The sequence below is a fragment of the Haematobia irritans genome, chromosome 2 (assembly GCF_050003625.1).
Source record: "Haematobia irritans isolate KBUSLIRL chromosome 2, ASM5000362v1, whole genome shotgun sequence".
Taxonomy (NCBI): domain Eukaryota; kingdom Metazoa; phylum Arthropoda; class Insecta; order Diptera; family Muscidae; genus Haematobia; species Haematobia irritans.
In genome coordinates this window covers 33,802,890-33,830,214 of record NC_134398.1, presented here as the reverse complement: position 1 = coordinate 33,830,214, position 27,325 = coordinate 33,802,890, and the positions used below count along the sequence as shown (strand labels likewise).

Sequence of the window (27,325 nt, the reverse complement as noted above, 5' to 3'; positions counted from 1 at the left end):
TTGAGGTATTAAAAAATACTTACACCACGTACCAAATTTCAAACGGATTGGATGAAATTTGCTCCTCCAAGAGAGTTCAGAGGTCAAATCTGGGGATCGGTTTATATGGGGGGTATACGTAAAAGTGGTCCAATATTGCCTATTTGCAATACCATCCGACTTACATCAATAACAACTACTTGTGCCAATTTTCACGGAGATGCTTAGACCGACTCAGAATTTCACCACGACCCAGAATATATATACTTTATGGGGTCTTAGAGCAATATTTCTCTAAGAAATATTGCCCTAAGACGATGTAGGTCGGATGGTATTGCAAATGGGCCATATCGGTCCACTTTTACGAATAGCCCCCATATAAACGGACCCCCAAATTTGGCTTGCAGACCCTCTAAGAGAAGCAAATTTCATCCGATCTAGCTGAAATTTGGTACATGGTGTTAGTATATGGCCTCTAGCAACCTTGCAAAAATTGGTCCAAATCGGTCCATAATTATATAAAGCCCCCATATAAACCGATCCCCAGATTTGGACTCTGGAGCTTCTTAGAGGAGCTAAATTCATCCAATCCGGCTGAAATTTGGTACATGGTATAAGTATATGGTATCTAATAACCATGCAAAAATTGGTCTGCATCGGTCCATAATTATATAAAGCCGCCATATAAACCGATCGCCCGATTTGGCTTTCGGAGCCTCTAAGAGAAGCAAATTTCATCCGATCCGGCTGAAATTTGGTACATGGTGTTAGTATATGGCCTCTAACAACAATGCAAAAATTGGTCCGCATCGGTCCATAATTATATACAGTCCCCATATAAACCGATCCCCCGATTTGGCTTGCGAGGCCTCTAAGAGAAGCAAATTTCATCCGATCCGGCTGAAATTTGGTACATGGTGTTAGTATATGGTCTCTAACAACTATTCAAAAAGTGGTTCACATCGGTCCATAATTATATATAGTCCCTATATAAACCGATCCCCCGATTGGGCTTGCGGAGCCTCTAAGAGAAGCAAATTTCATCCGATTCGGCTGAAATTTGGTACATGGTGTAAGTATACGGTCCCCAGTGGCCATGCAAAAATTAATCGAAATCGGTCCATAATTATATATAGCCCCCATATAAACCGATCCCCAGATTTGACCTCCGGAGTCCCTTCGAAGAGCAAAATTCATCCGATTCGGTTGAAATTTTATACTTGATGTTAGTATATGGTATCCAACAACCATGCAGGAATTGGTTCATATCAGTCCATAATTATATATAGCACCCATATAAACCGATCCCCAGATTTGACCTCCGGTGCCTTTTGGAGAAGCAAAATTCATCCGATCTGGTTGAAATTTTGTACGTGGTGGTAGTATATGATATTTAAAAACCATGCCAAAAGTGGTCCATATCAGTCCATAATCATATATAGCCCCCATATAAACCGATCCCGAGATTTGGTTTTGGAGCCTCTTGGAAGAGCAAATTTCATCCGAGTCAGTTGAAATTTGGTACATTGTGCTAGTATATGGCCGTTAACAACCATGCCTAACTAGGTCCATATCGGTCTATAGTTATATATAGCCCTCAGATAAATCGATCCCCAATTACACAAAAATTAGTCCATATCAATAATTGTATATAGCCCTGGCTCCCTACGTACCGTTCAAAAGTCCATATCGATTCGTAATTATTTGTAGACTTACCTACACATACCTTTTTTATCTAATATATACCACGTATGGACTAACTCACAATTTAGAAAACGATTTAAGATACCACAACCCAAGTAATTCGATTGTGCATGACAGTCTTTCGTAGAAGTTTCTACGCAATCCATGGTTGAGGGTACATAAGATTCGGCCTGGCCGAACTTACGGCCGTTTATACTTGTTTTTTGCTTATTTTTAGATCTGTTCTAAAATGGGCCTTCAAGATCTCTCAATATGCAAATAACAGACTTTATTTCATATTTACAACCGACGTTTCGTTGGTGTTTTCCAACCTCTTCTGGGATGAATTTTTATTGAAATATTTAGGCTTTTTGTAATATTTTTTTTATTATTTTTAATTTAAAACTTAATTAAAATATCACAGATGTTTTTCCTTATGGCTACGATCACAAAAGATTGAACATAAACTAAGTTCAAATTCTTGAAAAATCTTAAAATTCTTAAAACAGAAAAAAAATACTATGAGGAGTGGTTATAAAAATTGGTATATGCCGAATATATTAAAAAAAATTAAAAATTCCTCTACTTACCCATCTACTTCAAAAACGAAACTATATCAAATTTTCTTAAACACTTCACAAGTGTGTTAAACGAGGTGTCATAGGTATTATCATAATATAGGCTACATGCAAATCATTGATTACGAAAATATTATTATTGGTTTGATTTTAGCTTAAAAACATGCGTTTATTTGAGTAAACCCCTTTAGACTGCAAGATGGTTGTATGGAAGACCATTTCGGAATTGCCACATTCCTCATCAGCATCCTGTACTTGCAGTGAATCTATCAAACAATTATCTAAATAAATTCGCAAAATTCACTAAACCCAAAGTGAATTACATTTAAACTTCCCGAAAAAAAATGCTTTTGATAGTCGACTTTGCCTTAAAAAATTTTTTGTCAAAGTCAAATCATCCATTTGAGTGCATTTGGCTAAGGTTTCAATTATTTAACAGTAATCAAATATTAAAAATATTTCTATTAAAGTAAAAAGATATAAGATAAAATTACGAAAATATTTTAAAAATCTTAAAAAAAAACATATAAGATAAAATTACGAAAATTTCTTCACAGTAATCACATATTAGAATTTCTTCTTTATTTCTTTATTTTTCATGTTAGCCTGATACTGAAACAGACGATTAACGTCCAATGCATTTGCATATCTTAATTTACAATTAATTATTATTCGAGCTATATGGACTATATGGACAAATTAGATTAAATTAAAAGAAAACGCCAGATACAAATCTATACACGCCTAGACTGTACATGTTTCAGTTCGGGCGAATGAACTTTTCCACCGCCTTTAGTATAGATCTGGCTGGGATTCTGTAAAAAAGGTATAGAGAGTGTTTAATATAATTGAAATTTCCTGGAGAAATCTTAAATTCCTCTACTTACCCATCTATACAATATCAAAATCCCTTCAATAAGGAACTCAATTGTCATTGTAGTGATTAGACAGCTTTACCAAAGACCTTAACTACAGTAAACTATGATTTGCACACATCCGCACACACACACTCCCACATAATTTTCCTCTCTCTCTGTCTCTTTTGTGACCTTTCTTATAGTGTTTTCTACATGCACTCATTTCGTTTCAATTCAAAAAGACTTTGCCGAAGAAACATCAGTTGTCAACCCTAAAACAAATTTCTTAACAGATGACCACTCTGGCATGTGACATTTGATTTATTTGACGCGTGTGTGAGTTATGCTCTATACATTTCATACACATACCTCCCCACCCCCTCTCTATATAACCAACGTTTACAACGACACACTATTATATTGCAATGTCGTATGCATGATTGTTTTTGAGAGACAACAAATGTTTATGAGTGTTTTTGATTGAAAGCTGAAAGAACTAACAAGGCAAAAAGGAATTAAACAATAATAACAACATGATGAACCAAAAAAAAAATTTATAGAAAGAAAGAAAAATTAAATGACATTGACAGATACAACAGTAGTGTATTAATGTATAGCGGTTTCTATGACAGGCAAACATCAAATCATTCACTATGATGGTATTAAAACAAAAACTAAAAAGAGAGCTTAGAGACAAAAAATTAAACCAAAATAAAAACAACAAAAACAAAATAACAAACATTGTTTAACCCTATAATAAAAGCTAACAAAAAAAGTGAAAATAGTTCAGAAACTAAAAATGTGCTCATCATCAACACAATTAACAAGTGTCTAACGTGCAAAAAAAAGAAAACAAAGAGATTGTGGGCTAACGCATAAAATAACCCCATCAACCACCACACTCGTAATAACTAGAAGAAGAACCCTCTATTAAACAAATAAGCAAACCTGCCTGCCTGCCAACGAACCCTAACAAACCCCCCCACATACCAACAATGCTTTAATGTTTGCTTGTTGCGTACACAACACATGTATTTGCCCAGCTATTGTATGTGTTCGCATGTGTGTATGGTGGTCGTGTATGTTAAAAGTCAACGTTAAACAGTATCATTAACCATAGTGAGAGAGAGAGAGCCAAGAAGAAGAACAAGTGTGGTTGGGCATATTTTTTTTGTGCGTATAGAGTAAACACGTGCATGCAAAGCTCCCCACTAAACATATATATGTAGGCAAATGTGTGTATGTCATCGTCCTCCATGCAAACAAATCTGACAACGTTCATTGTGCTAAATTTTCATTTTATTTTCTACTGATACTTGTTGTGTATAAGGATTTCCGCGTGTAAAAGATCTCAGAGCATGTTTGTTTATTTTTTTTGATTTTATTTTAACAGTTCGTTTTGTTGGCCGTCTTCTGTTGTATTGTAAGTGAGAGTGCGTTTCTCCCCCACTGTAAATGACATTCTAACAAAAAAAAAAAAAAACAAATGTGTTGATGGGAGGGAGCCCTGTACTCACCCAATATATTTTGTGGTGAAAACTCTGTGTTTACGCATTTTTTCCCCACCACAATACAAATGTACGGACACATTTAAATACGGATTGAAACCAAACTGTGTGTGTAAAAAAAATTAGAGCAACAACAACAACGAATCACATTATGATGCTGCACGAGGCTGTTATGTTGGAAATCTATCGTCAAGCATTGAATGCAAGGTGAATATACACATATACAAATTTTGATGTAATTTATGAAAAATCATTTTAAGCGAAATAATTTACACAATATTAAGGACGAAATTTCTTTAAAATAAACGAAATCTTAATTGCCAGTTGTTTATTAATTTTGATTGATTGAATGTTTTACATGTAGGTAACATTTACTCTTGTTTTAAGAAAAATATCTTAGTGAAATGATTTATTTAAGATCGTATAAAAAGAAAACTACCAATAGTGTAGTTTAAAAGATTTATATCAGAATTATAAGAATTATAAGTTTATAATTTAAATTCAAACCCGTTTAATTTTGTATACCCTCCACCATAGGATGGTGGTATATTAACTTTGTCATTCCGTTTATAACACATCGAAATATTGCTCTAAGACCCCATAAAGTATATATATTCTGGGTCGTGGTGAGTCGATCTAAGCATGTCCGTCCGTCCGTCTGTTGAAATCACGCTAATTTCCGAACGAAACAAGCTATCGACTTGAAACTTGGTACAAGTAGTTGTTATTGATGTAGGTCGGATGGTATTGCAAATGGGCCATATCGGACCACTTTTACGTATAGCCGCTATATAAACCGACGCTCAGATTTGACTTGCAGAGCCTCTTGGTGGAGCCACCGTGGTGCAATGGTTAGCATGCCCGTCTTGCATACACAAGGTCGTGGGTTCGATTCCAGCTTCGATCGAACACCAAAACGTTTTTCAGCTGTGGATTATCACACCTCAGAAATGCTGGTGACATTTCTGAGGGTTTCAAAACTTCTCTAAGTGGTTTACCTGGAATGTGGAACGCCGTTCGGACTCGGCTATAAAAAGGAAGTCCCTTGTCATTGAATCGGTCCATAATTATATTTATAATTATGGACCCTATGTAAACCGATCCCCAGATTTGACCTCCGGAGCTTCATGGATGAGCAAGATTCGTCCGATTCGGTTGAAATTTGGTACGTGGGTTTAGTATAGGGCCTCTAACAACCATGCAGGAATTGGTCCAATCGGTCCATAATTATATGTGGCCCCCATATAAATCGATCCCCAGATTTGACCTCCGGAGCCTCTTGGAAGAGCAAAATTCACCCGATCCGGTTCAAATTTGGTATGTGGTGAAATTTTGTACATTGCGCTAGTATATGACCGCTAACAACCATGCCAAAATTGGTCCGTATCGGTCTATAGTTATAAATAGCCGATCCCCAAAAATAATCTCCCAAAATTTGATTCCTATAGAAAATTTTGTCAAAATTTTATTACTATAGGAAATTTTGTCAAACTGAATTATAAACTTATTTAATCGGCCTTTTTTTGTTAAATATATACACCGTATGGACTAACTTACAATTGCGAAGACGGTGTTAAGAAGTTGTAAGATACCTTGCCATCGGCAAGTGTTACCGCAACCCAATTAATTCGATTGTGGATGACAGTCTTTAGTACAAGTTTCTATGCAATCCATGATGGAGGGTACATAAGATTCGGCCTGGCCGATCTTACGGCCGTATATACTTGTTATTTTTATACCCATCACCATAGAATGGTGACGGGGGTAGAATAAGTTTGTCATTCCGTTTGTAACACATCGAAATATCGATTTGCGACTATATAAAGTATATATATTCTTGATCAGGGATAAATTCTAAGACGATATAGCCATGTCCGTCCGTCTGTTCGTCTGTCTGTCTGTTGTAATCACGCTACAGTCTTCAATAATAAAGCAATCGTGCTGAAATTTCGCACAAACTCGTCTTTTGTCTGCAGGCAGGTTAAGTTCGAAGATGGGCTATATCGGTCCAAGTTTTGATATAGTCCCTATATAAACCGACCTCCCGATTTGGGGTCTTGGGCTTATAAAAACCTTAGTTTCTTGGAAATCAAGAGGTATTTTATGACCACAAAGAGGTGTGCCAAAAATACTGAGTATCGGTCCATGTTTTGGTATAGCCCCCATATAGATCGATCTCCCGATTATATTTATAGGGCTGCTGGAATCGATAGTTTCTATCCAATTCGCCTGAAATTGGACATCTAGAGGTATTTTAGGACCATAAAGAGGTGTGCCAAAAATGGTGACTATCGGTTGTTGTTAAGGTATAGCCCCCATATAGACCGATTTCCCGATTTTACTTCTTGAGCTTCCAGAATCCGTAGTTATTATCCAATTTGGTTGAAATTTGAAATCTAGAGGTATTTTAGGACCATAAAGAGGTGTGCTAAAAATGGTGAGTATCGGTCCAGGTTTTGGTATATCCCCCATATAGAACGATCCCCCGATTTGGGGTCTTGGGCTTATAGAATCCGTAGTTTTTATCCAATTTGCCTGAAATTGGAAATCTAGAGATATTTTAGAACAATAAAGAGGTGTGCCAAAAATGGTGAGTATCGGTCCATGTTTTGGTATAGCCCCCATATAGACCGATCTCCAGTTTTTACTTCTTTGACGTCTAAAATTTGTAGTTTTTCTCCAATTTGCCTGAAATTAGAAATCTAGATGTATTTTAAAACCCTAAAGAGGTGTGCTGAAAATTATGAGTATCGGACCATGTTATTATATAGCCTTCATATAGACAGATCTCCAGATTTTATTCTTGAGCTTATAGAAACCGTAGTTTTTATCCAACTTGCCTCAAATTGGAAATCTAGAGGTATTTTAGGACCATAAAAAGGTATGCCGAAAATGGTGAGTATAGGTCCATGTTTTGATATAGCCATCAGATAGACCGATCTCCCCGATATTACTTTTTGGGCTTCTAGAAACCGTAATTGTTGTCCTGAAATCGAAAATCTGGAGGTTTTTGGGAATACAAATAAGTGTGCAAGAAATGATTTTATTTTATAGGCTTCTAGAATCCGTAGTTTTTATCCAATTTGCTTGAAATGAGAAATCTACAGGTATTTTAGGACCTTAGATATGAGAGGCGAAAATGGCGTGTATTGGTCCATGTTTTGGTTTATCTCCCAAATAGACCGATCTCCCGATTTTACTTCTTGGGCTTTTAGAAACCATAGTTTTTATCAAATTTTCATGTAATTTGAAATCTAGAAGTATTTTAGAAACATAAAGAGGTGTGCCGAAAATGGTGAATATCGGTCTATGTGCACTGATAATGAAAATTGCTTGAAACTGAATTATAGTTTCCAGATTTTGCTTCTGGTAATCATTTAAATCTGATCTTGTCTTCATAGGTAAAATCTTTGAATTCATCTTCGGGAAGTGTACTGGTAGAACTGATCTGCTTGTCATCAAATCCCCCTGAAATTTTCACAGGAAACTATAATATTTGATTCATGGTGGTGGGTATTTAAGATTCGGCCCGGCCGAACTTACCGCTTTATATACTTGTTTTAAATAACTAAGTAATAAAATATATAACATTTTTTAACAAGTAAGAAAAGTAGCAAGTCGGGTGGGTCCAACTATATCGTACCCTAAACCACCCCTACTGAATTAGTAAAGACAAGCATTGAAATAGGTTTGGGAGATAAAGCGTATATCCATATATATGAAATTAAGTGGCACATGTTTATGGGAACAATCTGAACAGATATGTATGTTAGTCTAAATAAATAAGTTCAACTTATGTCTCTAAATTTTAAATTTGAGTAAGATCTGTTTTATGGCCAAAATTGGGAGCTTTTTCTAAATCTGAACCGATTTGGATAATATATTGCAGGTTTGGTTTACATTGCACAATATTACCTTGTGCTAAATTTGAGTAATATTGGATAATAAATAAGGCTATTACGGCCAAAATGTTCAAAATCGGGTGATACGTATACATATATAGAGATTTCGATGGTTCCTTGCAGGAATATTAAGTATTCTTGAAGATTACATTCTGCCAACTTTGAGAGAGATCCATTAATAAATAAGGGGTTTATAGCCAAATGTGGAAAATCGGGCGATACATATATATGAGAGCCATAAAAATTTCAGGTTTTTTTTTGATACCACAGAATGTTTAGTTGTGCCAAATTTGAGTAAGATCGGTTAATAAATAAGGCTATTATGACCACATTTTGCAAAATCTGGCAATGCATATATATGGGAGCTATATTTAAATCTGAACCGTTTTCCATGATTTTATGCACATATAGTCAGTACTATAGAAGATTAGACTAAGCCAACTTTGAGTAAGATCGGATGATAAATAAGGGTTTTATGGCCAAATTTGTCAAAATCGGGCGATACATATATATGGGAGCTATGTCTAAATCTGAACCGATTTCAATGAAATTCTCAAGTATGGCAACAATTCTTGGTTCGAATTGGTGTTTACTTAGACCACTATAGGTCCATTGTGATTTCTAAGGCTAATTTTCTCAATTTCATTTTCCTGAAGTGATCGCCTTTAAAGTCGAACTTAAAGAACTTACATTTATCCAACTTCCTTAAAATCGCTGAAAACATCCAACCAGAAGCTCTGATGATGGCAAGTATGTTCCTTAAGGTAGAATTACACAGCATGCGTCAATGGAAGGGTTGATTTTTTTCTGTTTGCGGCAGACTTTTCGAGCTTTTGATTTCAAAGAGAAATTTCAACTCTTCAATCATCGGACGCATTGAACGAATGGTATGTAATCCTACCTTTAGGATACACATCCGCAGATCGGTAAGAGCTTGAAAGAAAACAAGGAGCCCAATATCTTGTTTATTTTAAAGGATTAATGCTGGACACTGACACCGGCAGTGGTACGAGACCTCCCTCCTTGACTTATGGCACCAGACACCATAAGCTAATGTTGTCATTAGCTTATGGTGTCTGGTCAGGCCTATTCTTACCATATGTTTTCCAAGTTTGTTCATTAAGCAAGCTATAATTCCAATTCACGGTCTCAAGTCCTGTCTATTGTTGTCCATAAGAATTTTAAAATTCCTATGGTTCTTTTCGTCCCATATCAATTTGGTTTGCTTCCAACCTTCCGAAGCGACTCAACCTCCCCAACAAACATGAATCCTGTAAAGATATGAAGGCAGCGAAGGAAAAACGCCCGCAAAGAAATTATTCGTTCCACGAGCGTCCTCCTTAGCCATTTCATCTGCTACTCCATGTCCCATTATTCCACCGTGCCCAGATATCTAGCACAGAATTACATTATGCGTCTCTGTGAGAGCCGTAAGCTCTCCACGACAGCGGCTGACTACCTTAGACCTTATGTCTGTATGGCTCAAGGCCTTTATAGCTCGAAGACGAGATAGTCGGAAGGACGACACCAATACTATGGGAAATTCAGAACGACATAAAGACCAAAGGACCATCGAACCACTCTTGTGGCACATCGATGGTCATTCCTATTCGCATATTTGAGATGAATAGGAGTGAAAAACGATACCAAGTGTAGGCAAATTTGCTTTCTTTTACTATATTAATATATTTACGCATCTCTTTCCGAGTTGCAGAAGCAGTTGTGACCTAAAAGAACTCCTGTACCTCATCTAAATGAATCAGGTATGGGAGTACACTTGAGAGCACGTTTGTGGTAGACCTAAATGTCGAAATACTGTTCCAATTATCGGGCGCGTACAATAGTTAGACAGCTTAATTTCGACTGATGAAGGAATTTGTGAAATAGTTCATCATGAACATATACGAAGAGCTATTAAACTAAACGCACAAGCTACGGAACGATCACGACCAATGGTAAAATGCAAGAGAACGATCGATGGTCATTCTGAACGTATGAAATGGGTACCATAGCTTTCCGTAAGAAGAGGAAAAGTTCAGCCAGAATATTACAGAAAGCAAGCTCGATTGCATCCGACTGGTCTTATTTAGATGCCTGGGCACTGGATATATGTGCACGTAACAGCAACGTGGTTCAAAACACGATAAGAAAACTGCGAACGGAACAGAATGCGACCAGTGTCAGTAAACTAGTGAAACAAAGAAGGAGAAATTCAGAGAATTTTGACGACCAAGATCCAACACTTCTTTTCTACCGACTATTATTTTCTGGTGGGATGGGTCATAAACATGAAAGTTCCTTGTAACTTTAAGGTGTTCTTTAAGTTTATTAGTAGGGCATGAATATTGAAAATTTTACCAAGATCCGTACATCTTGGTGAAATAGAAAAAGACAGAAATATGCAAATCAAAGTAATAATGTAGAATCTGATAGAGTAGAATAGAATTGAACACAAACCTGGGATCCTGACTTTTACATCAGAAAAGTATGGATGGACGGACATTATTATTTCGAGTCATTAATTACCAAATATCTTGGGTCCAATTCAACTTCTTCTGATTGTTACAAACATATGCACTACCGACAAAAAAAAAATCTAAGGAGAGGTCAAATTTTCAATCACACAGTTCACAGTTTTTTATGAATATCATCTGCATCTTTAATAAAATTCAAAATTTGTTATTCTTTCATTTCAGTGAACTCGCCAGTCCTCGCTGTCAATCACGAGAATCCAACACATCCATATCTGGTAATAATGATGCACGTTGCCCCTCAAATGAATCGCATTACTCTGTCAATGAGACTCATACATCGGGTCAAACACCAACACCGACAACTCCACCAGTGGGTTTACCACTACCAGCCACATTGCCACCCGCTGCAGCGGCAGCTCTATTGCCACCACAGTCTGCGGCAATGGCAGCATATTTTAATGCAGCTGCTGCGGCAGCAGCACAACAAAACCACTTGTTACTGACAAATCCTTTGGCTGCAGCAGCCTCACTCGTTCAGCAGGCAACACAGCATCAACAACAGCAATCCTCACAATCACCCAACTCACATCAAGCTTCCACGCCAACACCACCCGAAGCAGCTCCAACAGGTGATGTGGTTGATACATCAGCCTTGGATTTCAGCACAAAACGTAGCCGACGGAATTCCAATGATTATGGAAATGCCAGCGATGATGAGACTGTTGCCGTTGGGCCTTGTGATGGGGATGACGATGATGCTGTTGGCGGTAGTGGTGGTGGTAGTGCTGATGGTGGTGGTGCAAGAAATGATAACGATGCCGATAATACCAACGATAATGAAACGGATGACGTGAATAGTCCATTAGATTTATCGCTGAATAATGGACGTAAACGTCAATGCGATGAGAACGAAGAAGAGGAACCTGTCATGAGGCCAAACAGAAAATTAGCACGATCCAATGATTACAAATCATTGCCGGCTTCCAGCACCTGGGTGCCACCAATTAATCCCTACTTGGCTGCTGTGGCAGCAGCTAGCATGTCACCAAAGACACCGCTCTCCTTGGACTGGAATGCAAAAACGAAAATATCACCAAATGAAGCAACCAAAGCTCTAGAGAAAATGACTGAAATGACAAGACTGGGAGCCGGATCTGCCGATGCAGAGACACCCACCAGACACTCGGCCAACTCTGTTAGTTCCAATAGTAGTTCGGGGTGTACCCCCTCGAATGGACGACACAGTGCCTGGCAATCGCATTGGCTTAACAAGGGAGCAGATGCTGTCAAAGATGTCTTCAAGTGTGTGTGGTGTAAGCAAAGTTTTGCGACATTGGCCTCTTTGACAACGCACATGAAGGAAACTCAGCATTGTGGTGTCAATGTGCCTCCTACTGTGGCTGCAGCAGCTGCCAATGCAGCCGCACATCCAGGCGGCAATCAAATGCCACCATCTTCCCATCATGCTCGTCATTCGACCACGCAACAAAATTCAGCCCATAGTCCAGCATCGAGTGGCAGCAAATCAGATCTAAACATGCTAATCAAGGAAACGATGCCACTTCCACGCAAACTGGTGCGTGGCCAAGATGTATGGCTGGGAAAAGGAGCCGAACAAACGCGACAGATATTGAAGTGTATGTGGTGCGGACAAAGTTTCCGTTCCCTGGCCGAGATGACAAGTCACATGCAAGAGACACAGCATTACACCAATATAATATCCCAGGAACAAATCATCTCTTGGAAGTCCACCGATGATAAGGGATCACGTGATAACAGTAGCTGTGGCAGCAGCAGCAATAGAGGATGTCCAAGTACCAACTCAGTCAACACGAATCCCGGTAGCAATGCGGCACCTTCACCACAGCCTATGACTCCAAATGCAAATCCCACGGTGGCAGCGGTATTGACATGCAAGGTATGCGAACAGGCCTTCCCCACACTGAAGGAGTTGAGTGCTCACATGCTAAAGAACAATCATTACACAGAGCATATAATGAGAGCCAATGCGCCACCACCTTCTCCGGTTGAAACTGCTCCCACCATGATACGCAGCCGTAGTAGGCAGGGCAAAGAGAAACGAAAGAAATCGTTGCCGGTACGCAAGCTGTTGGAATTAGAGAGAGCTCAACAGGACTTCAAGGCTTCGAATATGGATCAGGCCTTGACCCCGCTAAGAGAATTTAAGGCCACCACAAAGCTACAGTGTGAGACTTGTGGAGAGAAATTCGGCTTGGACATATTCGTTGAACATATCCGGCAGTGCATTGCACGATCCATGCAAATGGATATGGCTACTGCCAACACCCCCACCCCCGGCAATGAGGAACAAATGAAATCACCATATCTTCAACCTCCCGTCATTCCAGCGGAATTTTCTGCGAGTCCTAAAACTCCTCAAAGTCGTAGTGAAAGTCGCAAAACAATGGAAGATAATGCATCCCCTTTATCGGCAACTGGAAGGACAGATATCATATGTCCCTTACCTTCGGACTCAGATAAGTCCTCAAGTGGAACATCAGTGCTCAATGCTTTGGAACAACTAATCGAGAAGAGTTTCGATGCCAGACCACGTCATGCCTCAGCATATGGTGATGGTGCTACTCCCTTGGGTTCCAGCATTCTCAAGCGCTTGGGCATAGACGATAATGTGGACTACACTAAACCCCTTATGGATCCCCAAACAATGCAATTCTTACGTTCCTATTCCGGTTATACACCCTCAAGTCGAGATCGTAGTGCCAGTGAATCCAGTTCCATATCAGAACGATGCAGTAGCCGTCTTGAGTCATTTACGCCAGAGCGTAATTTCGATCAAACAAGGCAACCTACTCCGCGCTTAACCCCCGATAAATATGCCCATAATACCAAAGAATCATCATATCCTTTAAGAATTAAGTCAGAACCGTTGGAGACCGGAGAGACTACGGGAACTGGTGAGGGCGAAAACATGCCCATACCAGAGATGCCTAGAAAAATTTCTGTTAAAAAAGAATTTTCCATGACATCAGAAGAACCAGAAGATTATGCCAAAGCAAAAGATTCGGAAATCAGAATGAGAGCCACACCAGGTTCCCATAGTCCAAGTGAAATCAGTGAAAGATCTATAACCCCCAAATCAGTAGCTTCAGTGGGCGAACGAAAGCCTCCCGTTGGTCTACCCGAAAGTAGTAGTCTCAGTGCTCTATCATCGATGTTTAATAATCTTGGCAATATGCATTCCAATGTGGCGACTACAAACCCAGAGATGAATAACAATAACAACTCCAGCAGCACTGCATCCACACCAACATCGGCAACACCATCGAAGAAAGTCAATGCCAATCCTTTGGCTGCATTGCAAAAGCTTTGTGATACCAATGAAAAGCCTGCAGCAAATACACGTAGCTCCTCTGTAAATATGCTAGCACATTCAATCTCACCAAACTCATCATCATCGAATGGTACCAATGCAACAGTTGCTGGTCTCCCCGGCAGCAATGGAGGCACAGCACAATCGTCTTCAGCAAGTGGTAATGGCAGCTCTGGCATGTTAGCCTTCAGCTGGGCTTGCAATGATGCCATGATGACAGCTGATTCCGTGATTAAATGTTCCTTCTGTGATACACCATTTAGCTCAAAGGGCGCCTATCGCCATCATCTCTCTAAGGTGCATTTCATCAAAGATGAACCGGATGTTATAAGTCTTAAATCGCCTGGTGCTGCAGCCACTTCACCCAAATCTCGGACAACATCACCCCGTAGCATATCATCGGCAAAGAGTCCAGTTCTACAGCAACGAAATGATGCCACACCACCGTCCAATATGTCAATAGCTACGACAACAACACCAGCAATCAATCCCTGCGATGAGAGTGCTCAATCGAAATTTTTGAAATACACAGAGTTGGCTAAGCAGTTATCAAGTAAGAATGCCTAAATTGGTGAGCATACGAATATCACAATAGGTGAATAGTGTTAAGTAGCAAATAAGTGTAATGTTTTAAACGAAACGAGAGTGAAACTCAGAGATATTCTAAATATGAAGTTGTTCGAAAGTTCAATGTGTTGGTTAAGGGGTTTCCATGGAATATGACCTAAATTTACAAGGAGATATCGGTTTTGCGTTAAAACTCCTGAAACGTTTAAATAGAGTTTGAGTACTTTAGTTTCTTAATAATCAGATCTAAGTAGTGTCTTCTCTCAGTGAGCTGATTGCAGAAGTTTTCCGTATGGAAGTCAGATAACTTTCGTATGGAAATTGAAGAGAGAAGAGGATGCATATAACAAATCGGTACATAGTCCGAATTATTAGATCACCTTTTGACATTTTCTCCGATTATTTCATATACGAGTATCTCCATGAGTTGGAATGTTCCAGAGCCTTACTACTTTAATTTTTTTATGGAATTATGTGGCGGAATTAGGTAACCTATTAAAACGTACATCAAGAATAAAACGGGCCCTAAAATTCTTGTTGCAATCAAACCTCGCATAATCCAATAATCGAGCCATGTCCCTGATCTATCTGGCCCTTTTCGTTGGGCCTATACCTCCTCTTCAAATTGACATATATAAATTAGAATGATATAAATGAGGTCAGGCAGCCGAAATGCCGAAAAAGATGGATCCTAACTATGATAACTTGAGAGTATTTTGTTTCAGAACCATTGACCTCATAGTTGACAGATGTACTGAAATATGGTATTGCCATAATTCTTGACAGAAATGAATATTCATATAAATAAGCTGAAGGCAAACCATTATATGGGTAACTCGAGAATGACCGTCGTATCTAAATAACATATCTCGTTGAAATGGCTAAGCAGTTTAGTGTACACGTATCAGCGACAGACAGAGCACTGCAATGCAGATGAATTGTGCTGTACAAGAAATTACAATATCTAATTCATTGATATACTTTGCCAAGTTCATTCTACATGACAAAGATTTTAAGTCTATGTACAGGGTGGCTAATATGGAATGTTCTATATATTTATTTATTTTTCTTAAATAACATAAAATTTTAGATCCTGTTTAGTTATGTGGACGAATGGGATACCTTTGTGGCGAATTACGGCCGTCACACAGCTAACAAAGCCATCAATCGCTGCACGAGTGTGGCTCTGCGGTATTGTGGCTCATTTCCGGCGGAGCGTCGTTTTGAGATTATCGACACTTAGGCATTTTTCAGCGCCAACATTATTCTCCAAAATGTCCAATGGTATGAGATCCGGAGAATTTGGTGGACATTGTAATGTAGGAATGAAGCGAGTAAACTCCTTTTTAGGCCATTTTTGGTTAACGCATACTGAGTGCGATGGCGTAGAGTACTGTTTGAATGTCTTGGGTCTGCGTTATGATGGAATACCCTGCCCTGGGCTTATGTTCTTAGGACATTCTCCCGATGATATTCGGCATTTATTTTGACCCCATGGCCGTTGTATCAAACGCTACACAAGTGTGGCTCTGCGGCGTTTTGAGATTATCTACACTTAGGCATTTTTTAGCGCCAACCTTACTTCCCCAAACTACCCAAGCTCAAAAGTCCAATGGTAGAATTTGGTGGGCATTGTAATGGAGAAATGAAGCTGGTAACGTCATTTTTAAGCCATTCTTGGTTAACGCGTGTTGAGTGTAAGATGGTGCTGAGTACTGTTTGAATGTCCTTAGGTTAGGTTAGGTTAGTTGGCAGCCCGATGCATCAGACTCACTTAGACTATTCAGTCCATTGTGATACCACAGTGGTGAACTTCTCTCTTATCATTGAGTGCTGCCCGATTCCATCTTAAGCTCAATGACAAGGCACCTCCTTTTTATAGCCGAGTCCGAACGGCGTTCCACATTGCAGTGAAACCACTTAGAGAAGTTTTAAAACCCTCAGAAATGTCACAGGCATTACTGAGGTGGGATAATCCACCGCAGATAATTTGTTGGTGTTCGGTCGAAGCAGGAATCGAACCCACGACCTTGTGTATGCAAAGCGGGCATGCTAACCATTGCACTACGATGGCACCCTTGGTCTGTGCTATGGTCGAAAGGAGGGACCTCCTTTTTATAGCCGAGTCCGAACGGCGTTCCACATTGCAGTGAAACCACTTAGAGAAGCTTTGAAACCCTCAGAAATGTCACCAGCATTACTGAGGTGGGATAATGCACCGCTGGAAAAATTTTGGTGTTTGGTCGAAGCAGGAATCGAACCCACGACCTTGAGTATGCAAAGCGGGCATGGTAACCATTGCACTACGGTGGCATCTTGGTCTGCGTTATGGTCGAAAGCCCTGCGTAGGGCTTCTGTCCTTAGGATATATTCGGCATTTATTGTGAGCGAGGAGTTACGGCGGACAACACCATTAGTATCATCTGTTGGTCAATCGAAGGAGTATATATGCAGCTGATCTCTTCGGCAAGTAAGCCCTACAATTTTGTTTGTTCATAAACTGGAATCTCATCCGGGAAAACCAACTTTGGTAACTGCAAGCGAAGCAATTCCTTGGCTCTTTTCGATCTAATTTGTTTTGTGAATAAGCTCATTTTTCAATATGTGTTCCGTACGTCCTTGCGATATGTTTAGCTCACTAACAAGTTTTCTATCGCTGCGGCGTGAATTTCGACCTTCACTTTTCGTTTTCTTTTTTTCAATTATAGGAAAGTTACAAAAAATCATCGAATTTAACGATTTCTAAAATTCTCAAGAAGTGGGTGTGCTACCTATTGAGCCACCATGGCTCAATACACAGAAAAAAAATTCACGAAATTTTTTCCAATTAAAATCTTAATTGAGTATTAAAAAATATTCAATTAAAAATTTAATTGATTCAAAAAATTTTTTTAATTGAAACAAAAATCAATCACCAAATTAATAGTATCAATTAATTTTTAAATTGGTTCACTTAATTTTTAATTGACTTTCAATTAATTTTTTAATTGATACTATCATTTCTGTGATTGAAGACATTTGAATTAAAAAAAATATTGGATCAATTAATTTCGTCATTGAATCAGAAAAAAATTGTTTCTGTGTGGGTAGCATTCCCGCTTTGCATAAGGATCGTCGGTTCAATACCAGTTGCGACCGGACACCTAAACATTTCTTAAAGGTGGATTATCCCCTCTCAGTAATGCTGGTGATTATTGATTTCTAAGTGTTTCAAAGCTTTTCCACGTGGTTTCATCGCAATGTGCTATAAAAAGGGAGTCCCCCCTTGTCATTATGCTACACATGCACTCAGTGTTATAAGAAAAGTCGATCACTATTGTAACAACACAATGGACGGAATAGTCTAAGTGAGCCTTAGGTTAGGTTAGGTTAGGTTATGTGGCAGCCCGATGTATCAGGCTCACTTAGACTATTCAGTCCATTGTGATACCACAGTGGTGAAGTGAGCCGTAAAAAGCGGACTGTCACTATATTCCACTTCAGTGAACTATTCGCTCCGCTATTGACAGTTAAACTTTCAGAAATGATTACTTCCTCAATATGCAATAACACTGTTATTGTGAATTACGTATCCAGCAAATCACAATAAACATTGCACAGCTGCAGTCAATGTTGTCCAAATATCATACGTAGTTTACTTCAGTCCACCCTAGCGTGAATGTTTTTTTTTTGTAATATTCGCCCTGTTACTGTTTTCTAGTTCAGATTTCAGATATTTTTTAATTAACCGAATTTTTTGTTCACTTACATACCTCCACATCGTATGAAAAGATACGAAACCAATCATGGTTCTAAATTTAAGGGCATCAAATAAAAGTACAACGTATATTCTCACAAAGCGTTATAGTATTTTGTTGTTTTTTTTTTGTGCCAAAAATATAACAAATTAAATTATTATAAACATTTTACAATTATTTGATACACTTAAGTATGTTTTGTTCACTAACCTTTGAAAAATCGCGTGGAACATTACGCACCCCCACCATTCCATTCCACCATAGCAACACACAAACTCAAATGAAATAGCCCCCATTGTTCTACTACTCCCACTAAAAACTTCAACACTGTTTATTCAAACAGTAGACACACACACACACACACACACATTGATACTCAAACACCGGTATGTTGTGTATGAACAGCCAAAACAAACCACACAACACAATAAACAACAAACAGGTACCTGAACCAGACCCACTAGCAAAAACAAAACAACAACAACAAAACGCGAAAGCAAAAAAATTTGAAGCAAGCTCCTCCTCACTTACTCGTAACATCGATTCACATTCGCTTAAACAATAACAACAACAACAAAAATGAAAGCAGACATAATAAGAAAGCCCACGAAAAAACAAACACCATTGAGTCAGATAGCCTCGTATATGAATTGGTTTATTGACAACGACCATCTGAACATGCTACAGAGAGTGAGAAGAGATCAATGATTATCATTTCATGAGTTTTGAGAGTATTCTGGATTTTTGATAGATATTTTATCGTAGAAAATTCGAGTGGATGAAAATATGGAAATTATGTTTTTTTTTTTAATTAAGACAATTTTAGTTACTGTTTTAGATAAATTTTTAGTGGCCAATTCGCAACGGAGAGAAATCTAGTACAGCTGAAACTGTTTTGAAATATCTTTAGATTAGACGTGGTTAAGTAAAATGACAATCCAATGTTGCTATGGACACAATAAACGTGCAGATAATCGCCAGTGCCCTGTTAATAGTTTATTTTGTTAAGGGGAGCCTAAAATTCCCGACTGTAGTGAGCGCCGACTGTGGGCAAGGGCACCGACAATTTCTTGACAAAGATAATTGAGAATAACAAGATTAAGCCTTGTGCTCTTATAAAGAGAAAACAAATGTCAAGGTGTAGAGGGCTATGAGAAAAAAATGTTTTATTTGTCAATTTTTCCAAGGCAGCTCTGCCCAGGAATAAATTAAAACAGCAATATTCACATGAAACCATAAAAAATATTCCCTTTAACATACACATATGTTTTATTTTAATTTTTTATAGTTTTTGTGGTTTTTAATTCAGAAATTTATGAAAAACACATGGTATTTTCCGACGCAAACGGCAGTACGTTTGAGAGACACGTCGACGCAAACTTCATAATATTTTGTTGGCAGAGTCCTCTGGTGCTTCAGTTTTGCAATGACACGACTGCGTCTTCTTCTTATTTGTCTATGTTCTTGATGGCAAACAGCGTTGCCACAATGAATTTTTATTTTGAATCAATATTTTTCCAAATTTCGTACCAGCGGACCATTTTTCCAAATTAAATTAATATCATTTAAAAGTTAAAAATTTTCCAAAATTTTACTTCAATATTCAAATATTTAATTCTTCTCAAAATTTTTATTTCTATTGAAAATTTTGTCAAAATTTTATTTCTATAGAAAATTTTTTAAAAAATTTTATTTCTATAGAAAATTTTGTCAAAATTTTATTTCTATAGAAAATTTTGTCAATATTTTTTTCTATAGAAAATTTTGTCAACATTTTATTTCTATAGAAAATTTTGTCAAAATTTTATTTCTATAGAAAATTTTGTCAAAATTTTTTTTCTATAGAAAATGTCGTCAAAATTTTATTTCTATAGAAAATTTTGTCAGCATTTTCATTTTATATTGTCACAACTTTACTTCTATAGAAAAAGTAGTCAAAATTTTATTTCTATAGAAAATGTTGTCAAATTTTTTTCTATAGAAAAAATTTTTCAACATATGTTTTCTATAGAATTTTTTTTTTCAACATTTTATTTCTATAAAAAATTTTGTCAAAACTTTATTTCTATAGACAATTTTGTCAAAATTTCATTTCTATAGAAATTTTTTTTAAAAAATTTTATTTCTATAGACAATTTCGTCAAAATTTAATTTCTATAGAAAAAATTTTATGTCTATAGAAAATGTCGTCAAAATTTTATTTCTATAGAAAATGTCGTCAAGATTTTATTTCAATAGAAAATGTTGTCAACATTTTATTTCTATTTCCTATAGAACCTATAGATCATCAAACTTTTATTTCTACAGAAAACATTTTCATTTTCTATTGTCACAACTTTACTTCAATAGAAAAAGTCGTCAAAGTTTTATTTCTATAGCAAATTTTGTCAAAATTTTAGTTCTATAGAAAATGTTGTCAAAATTTTATTTCTATTGAAAATTTTGTCAACATTTTATTTCTATAGAAAATTTTGTCAAAATTTTATTTCTAAAGAAAATTTTGTCAAAATTTTATTTCTAAAGAAAATATTGTCAAAATTTTAATCCTAAAGAAAGTTTTGTCATAATTTTATTTCTACAGAAAATTTTGTAAAAAATGTATTTCTATAGACTTTTTTTCATCATTTTATTTCTATAAAAATTTTGTCAAAACTTTATTTCTATAAAAATTTTGTCAAAATTTTATTTCTATAAAAAATTTTGTCAAAATTTTATTTCCATAGAAAATTTTGTCAAAATTTTATTCCTGAAGAATATTTTGTCAAAACTTTATTTCTACAGAAAATTTTGTCAAAATTTTATTCATAAAGAAAGTTTTGTCATAATTTTATTTCTACAGAAAATTTTGTAAAAAATTTATTTCTATAGACATTTTTTTTTCAACATTTTATTGCTATAAAAATTTTGTCAAAACTTTATTTCTATAGAAAATTTTGTCAAAATTTTATTTCTATAGAAAATTTTGTCAAAATTTTATTTTTATAGAAAATTTTGTCAAAATTTTATTTCTAAAGAAAATTTTGTCAAAATTTTATTTCTAAGAAAATTTTGTAAAAATTTTATTTCCATAGAAAATTTTGTCAAAATTTTATTTCTATAGCAACTATCGTCGAAATTTTATTTCTATAGAAAATTTTGTCAAAATTTTATTTCCATAGAAAATTTAGTCAAAATGAACATTTTGTCAAAATTTTATTCCTAAAGAATATTTTGTCAAAACTTTATTTCTACAGAAAATTTTGTCAAAATTTTATTTCTAAGAAAATTTTGTCAAAATTTTATTTCTATAGAAAATTTTGTCAAAATTTTATTTCCATAGAAAATTTTGTCAAAATTTTATTTCTAAAGAAAATTTTGTCAAAATTTTATTTCTAAGAAAATTTTGTCAAAATTTTATTTCTATAGAAAATTTTGTCAAAATTTTATTTCCATAGAAAATTTTGTCAAAATGAACATTTTGTCAAAATTTTATTCCTAAAGAATATTTTGTCAAAACTTTATTTCTACAGAAAATTTTGTCAAAATTTTATTTCTAAGAAAATTTTGTCAAAATTTTATTTCCATAGAAAATTTTGTCAAAATTTTATTTCTAAAGAAAATTTTGTCAAAATTTTATTTCTAAGAAAATTTTGTCAAAATTTTATTTCTATAGAAAATTTTGTCAAAATTTTATTTCCATAGAAAATTTTGTCAAAATTTTATTTCTATAGCAACTATCGTCGAAATTTTATTTCTATAGAAAATTTTGTAAAAAATTTATTTCTATCGAAAATTTTGTCAAAATTTTATTCCTAAAGAAAATGTCGTCAACATTTTATTTCTACCGACAATTTTGTAAAAAATTTATTTCTATAGAAAATTTTGTCAAAATTATATTTCCATAGCAAATGTTTTCAAAATTTTATTTCTATAGAAAATTTTTTCAAAATTTTATTTCTATAGAAAATGTCGTCAAAATTTTAGTCCTAAAGAAAATTTTATCAAAATTTTATTTCTATAGAAAATTTTGTCAAAATTTTATTTCTATAGCAAATATCGTCAAAATTTTATGTCTATAGAAAATTTTGTAAAAATTTTATTTCTATGAAAATTTTGTCAATAATTTAGTTCTATAGAAAATGTCGTAAAAATTTTATTTCTATAGAAAATTTTGTAAAAATTTTAGTTCTATAGAAAATTTTGTCAAAATTTTAGTTCTATAGAAAATTTTGTCAAAATTTTTTCTATAAAAAATTTTGTCAAAATTTAATTCTAAGAAAATTTTGTCAAAATTTAATTCTAAGAAAATTTTGTCAAAATTTTTGTTTCTGTAGAAAAGTTTGTCATAAATTTATTTTTATAGAAAATTTTGTTAAAATTTTATGTCCATAGAAAATTTTGTAAAAATTTTATTTCTATGAAAATTTTGTCAATAATTTAGTTCTATAGAAAATGTCGTAAAAATTTTATTTCTATAGAAAATGTCGTAAAAATTTTATTTCTATAGAAAATTTTGTCAAAATTTTATTTCTATAGAAGATTTTGTAAAAATTTTAGTTCTATAGAAAATTTTGTCAAAATTTTAGTTCTATAAAAAATTTTGTCAAAATTTAATTCTAAGAAAATTTTGTCAAAATTTAATTCTAAGAAAATTTTGTCAAAATTTTTGTTTCTGTAGAAAATTTTGTCATAAATTTATTTTTATAGAAAATTTTGTTAAAATTTTATGTCCATAGAAAATTTTGAAAATTTACAGATTGGACAAAAATGGACCAAAATCAACCAAATTCCATGTGGCCCGACCATTGGACCAAATTTAAAAATTAATAATTTTTTGGACCAATTTTGGTCCGATGGCAAATGACCAAGGGTTGTCGTCATATTTCCTCAAATTCTATGTTACATTATTGTCATGCGACTGCTATAGTTTGGTTGTGGTCCGGGGAACAATACGGCTTCATCCTCTGAAACTCTAGTTTTCATCTGACCATGATCTTCGGCGAATGATGTCACAGCTATATTTTAGTCGTAGTCTGGTGAATATTTGTCGCTGGTTAAAAAAATGCATATCGATCGCGGGGCTTTATCCTGTCAAACTCTAAGTTTCATCGGAGCCGTAAGCAATTACCGGCCAGAATGTGTAACACTGGCCCCAGGCCATGACGAACATGGCTCTCACAGAAGCGGTTAAGGTTCAATGTTGTACTTTGTGGAAGACGACTGAAAGTTTGCCTGTTACCTGAAAAACTATTTCTGTCCCCCGAATCAAGTAATGTAGGGTGAGTATCCGAAATGTCCTCACTCGCTCCACATCACGGAACATCTAATGGCATACCCTGCCAAAGACAAGCAGCGGGGATTTCCTATAGACATCCAATCGAAGCAGGTCACTACCGTGGACTGGATGGGAATTCTCTTAATGTAACATCCATTTCTTGCTTACACTTTTTCTTGTTTCTCTATTTTTTGTGGTGAGATGATGGGTAAAAATGTACGCATCCGACAAGAACGGCTCCCGTCGTATGTCGGACTCGATCGATATATATATCGATAATACCGGCTAAAAAACACGAATCTTATCGCTCCTGGAATGTTGCTCCATCTCGGTATCGTTTCCACATGACTTCTAGGTGGACGCCCATGTAGGTGCTTGATCTTTTCGTCTACCGTGTCTGCGCGCTAGCTTTTCTATGTATCCATCTCTTTCCCTGGTCATTCTGTCAAGTTCGATCTTCTTTATCCTCTATGTGACTTCGCAATGATGTTCCAATGATCGATCGATATATATCGATAATACCGGCTAAAAAAACACGAATCTCGGTATCGTTTCCACATGACTTCTAGGTGGACCCCCATGTAGGTGCTTGATCTTTTCGTCTACCGTGTCAGCGTGCTAGCTTTTCTATGTATCCATTTCTTTCCGTGGTCATTCTGTCAAGTTCGATCTTCTTTATCCTCTATGTGACTTCGCGATGATGTTCCAATGTAGTTTGTCTGCCGTAATTCGTTCTGTCAGGTTCCGCTCATCTATTTCGCCTACTTGTCCTTCTAATTCCAATCTTACGGTGCCCCTCGCATGCACTTGAAAAACGTGTGATGCGCATCATCGGTGCGCTACAACATTTGCCCATTTTATTCACATACAGTATTCGTGTCCAGATAGCATCTGTGTTATGTAATAGTTCTTGTCTTCGTGACGTCAGTTCGCCCACTTCTCTATATCGGCAATAAATTTTGCTGTTCATCTGCCGTATATAGACCGCAGTTCCATCGCAGATCTTGCCACTCTCGTTTTATCTCCTGTAATGTGTTTGTGTGAAGTCTATTCTCCATCTTTAGATCAAAAATGTTCGTCCTGTCTTCAGCTTGAAGGTCTATTGGGGTCATGCCGGCTGTGATCAGTACCGCCGCAGCAGATACAGTGCGGTATGCGGAGGTTACATGTAAAGCGGCCGTGTGCTGTACGGCCCCAAGGGTTCGTGCCTTATTTGCATGTCTCAGCGCGCTTGTCCATACTTCCCTTCCGTAAAATAGAACACTTTAACAGGCTACAATCAGGAGCTTTCGCTTTTTTTTTGGTAATAAGCCGCCTAAGTTCGTCATTAGTCTGCTGAGTTGTTGCATTATCTGCGTTGCTTCCTTAGCAGCATAGTCTATTTGTGTCCCGAACTTCAGCTTTGTGTCCAGTCGTATTCTTAGGTATTTTATAGCGTTCCTCGTTTCTCTGCATTGAAGTTGGCCTGGCAAATATTAAAGCTATAGGTCAGAAATTTGATTTTCTACCCCATTCGATTTACCATCTTCGTTGACAAATTATATCTTCCAGTACCACTGGACTTTTTTACAACCTATATCCCCACGTTACTCTTAGACAACATGATTTTAGCTGGTAACCCTAAGTCAGTTGTCTGATCTGAAGGTAGATCCATCATAGTCTTCTTGCCTGCCAATGCATTTGGACAGCATCGAAAAATAATTTTTGTTTAATATTGACCTCTTCTTAACGGCCATTTCGAAAATATCCTTAAAGGTTTGGAATATTTCTTTGTTGTTCGTTCAAATAAGCGGACTGTATAACAGCAAAATTGCCATCGAATATGTTTTATGCCAACAAGTTTCAGACAAGTTCCATCTGTTCGCTATACATAAATTATGAGAATAATTATGAGAATATTTATGAGAATAAGAGAATTAACGGCTGTTTTATTCTAAAAGAGTTCTTTAATATATAAAGAGCTTATTCTCTTAAAATATATATTATAAGTCCTCTTTCGTTTGCTACAAAAATCTCTTCAACAAGGAGAAATATTTCCCCTTATTTTGTTTTAAAGAGGAGATTTTCTAAATTTGTAGTAAAAAAAGCTCCCACGAAATTCTCCTTTCGTTGAAACTCTTAAGACCTAATCTCTTTGCAATCGTATTCCATCGTCAACACAATATTTCAATACCATAGTGTTCCTTTGTGCAAAAGCTTTTTATTCAACAGCACTTAACAACACTGGTTTATCCAACACCAATACAAAGCCATCACCATCACTTTTTCCCTTACTGCTACAAAACTATATAGATACAACCAACCATGACAGCCATTCATCAAAATGTTAATGTTCAAAGTCCCCACAAAGTGCAACCAGTTCTCAATTTTACTCATCCTCAAAGAGCAAAAAAACCAAAAACAAATAGTATGCGCACATCAATACTCCCGCAGCCACTGGTTATCCCATATCTCAAGGCTTTTTACTACAACCTATCTCTCAAACATGCGCTCTCTTTTGTATACTCATCAACAATTACTCACTTACTCTATGGTGGCTCCACCATGTTGAAAAAAAACGAGCATTTACAGAGGTGTGTTTGTGTTTGCTGTTGCTTCTATTGTTTGTTGGTGTTTTTTTTTTTTTTTTTGATGAACTGCTGTCTATCATCCGCCACGATACGCCATACGTTGTTATTGTCTGTATATCAGAAACGATGGACGACCCCCCAGAAAAATAATATGGAAAATTAACAGAGAAGCATCATCTGCCTTTAGAATGCATGCATAAGAAAGAGACACTTGTATAGGACAATACAAAGGCTATTCTATAGTGGGGCTATGAGAGGAAAAAAAAAAACAATTGAAACTAGAATACTTGTTCTTGATTTGGTTATGGTATGGTTGTTTGGCTTTATAAAGGGTGATTCTTTTGAGGTTAGGATTTTCATGCATTAGTATTTGACAGATCACGTGGGATTTCAGACATGGTGTCAAAGAGAAAGATGCTCAGTATGCTTTGACATTTCATCATGAATAGACGAACGATCTGCCACAACGTCGAATTTTCAGTGAATGGGCCCTAGAAAAGTTGGCAGAAAATCCGCTTTTTTATCGACAAATTTTGTTCAGCGATGAGGCTCATTTCTGGTTGAATGGCTACGTAAATAAGCAAAATTGCCGCATTTGGAGTGAAGAGCAACCAGAAGCCGTTCAAGAACTGCCCATGCATCCCGAAAAATGCACTGTTTGGTGTGGTTTGTACGCTGGTGGAATCATTGGACCGTATTTTTTCAAAGATGCTGTTGGACGCAACGTTACGGTGAATGGCGATCGCTATCGTTCGATGCTAACAAACTTTTTGTTGCCAAAAATGGAAGAACTGAACTTGGTTGACATGTGGTTTCAACAAGATGGCGCTACATGCCACACAGCTCGCGATTCTATGGCCATTT

At 36.3% G+C, this 27,325-nt stretch overlaps 1 protein-coding gene across 1 annotated transcript; it reads left to right on the top strand.

The window, feature by feature from the left end:
• The first annotated feature begins 4,637 nt into the window (after nt 1–4,637).
• tio (zinc finger domain-containing protein tiptop) lies at nt 4,638–14,900 on the top strand. The gene is made up of 3 exons (XM_075294298.1): nt 4,638–4,812; nt 11,204–14,364; nt 14,467–14,900. Exons 1-3 carry the CDS (start codon nt 4,757–4,759, stop codon nt 14,898–14,900), a joined length of 3,651 nt encoding a protein of 1,216 aa, XP_075150413.1. The 5' UTR covers nt 4,638–4,756.
• The last annotated feature ends 12,425 nt before the right edge of the window (nt 14,901–27,325 follow it).

What these genes read in the sequence shown, in the direction of transcription:
- tio (XM_075294298.1), top strand. Translation starts at nt 4,757, where the DNA reads ATGATGCTGCACGAGGCTGTTATGTTGGAAATCTATCGTCAAGCATTG. An exon ending in CGTCAAGCATTGAATGCAAG is followed by an intron (nt 4,813 to 11,203) that starts GTGAATATACAC and finishes CTTTCATTTCAG; the next exon opens with TGAACTCGCCAGTCCTCGCT. An exon ending in AAAGCCTGCAGCAAATACAC is followed by an intron (nt 14,365 to 14,466) that starts GTAGCTCCTCTG and finishes GCAGCAATGGAG; the next exon opens with GCACAGCACAATCGTCTTCA.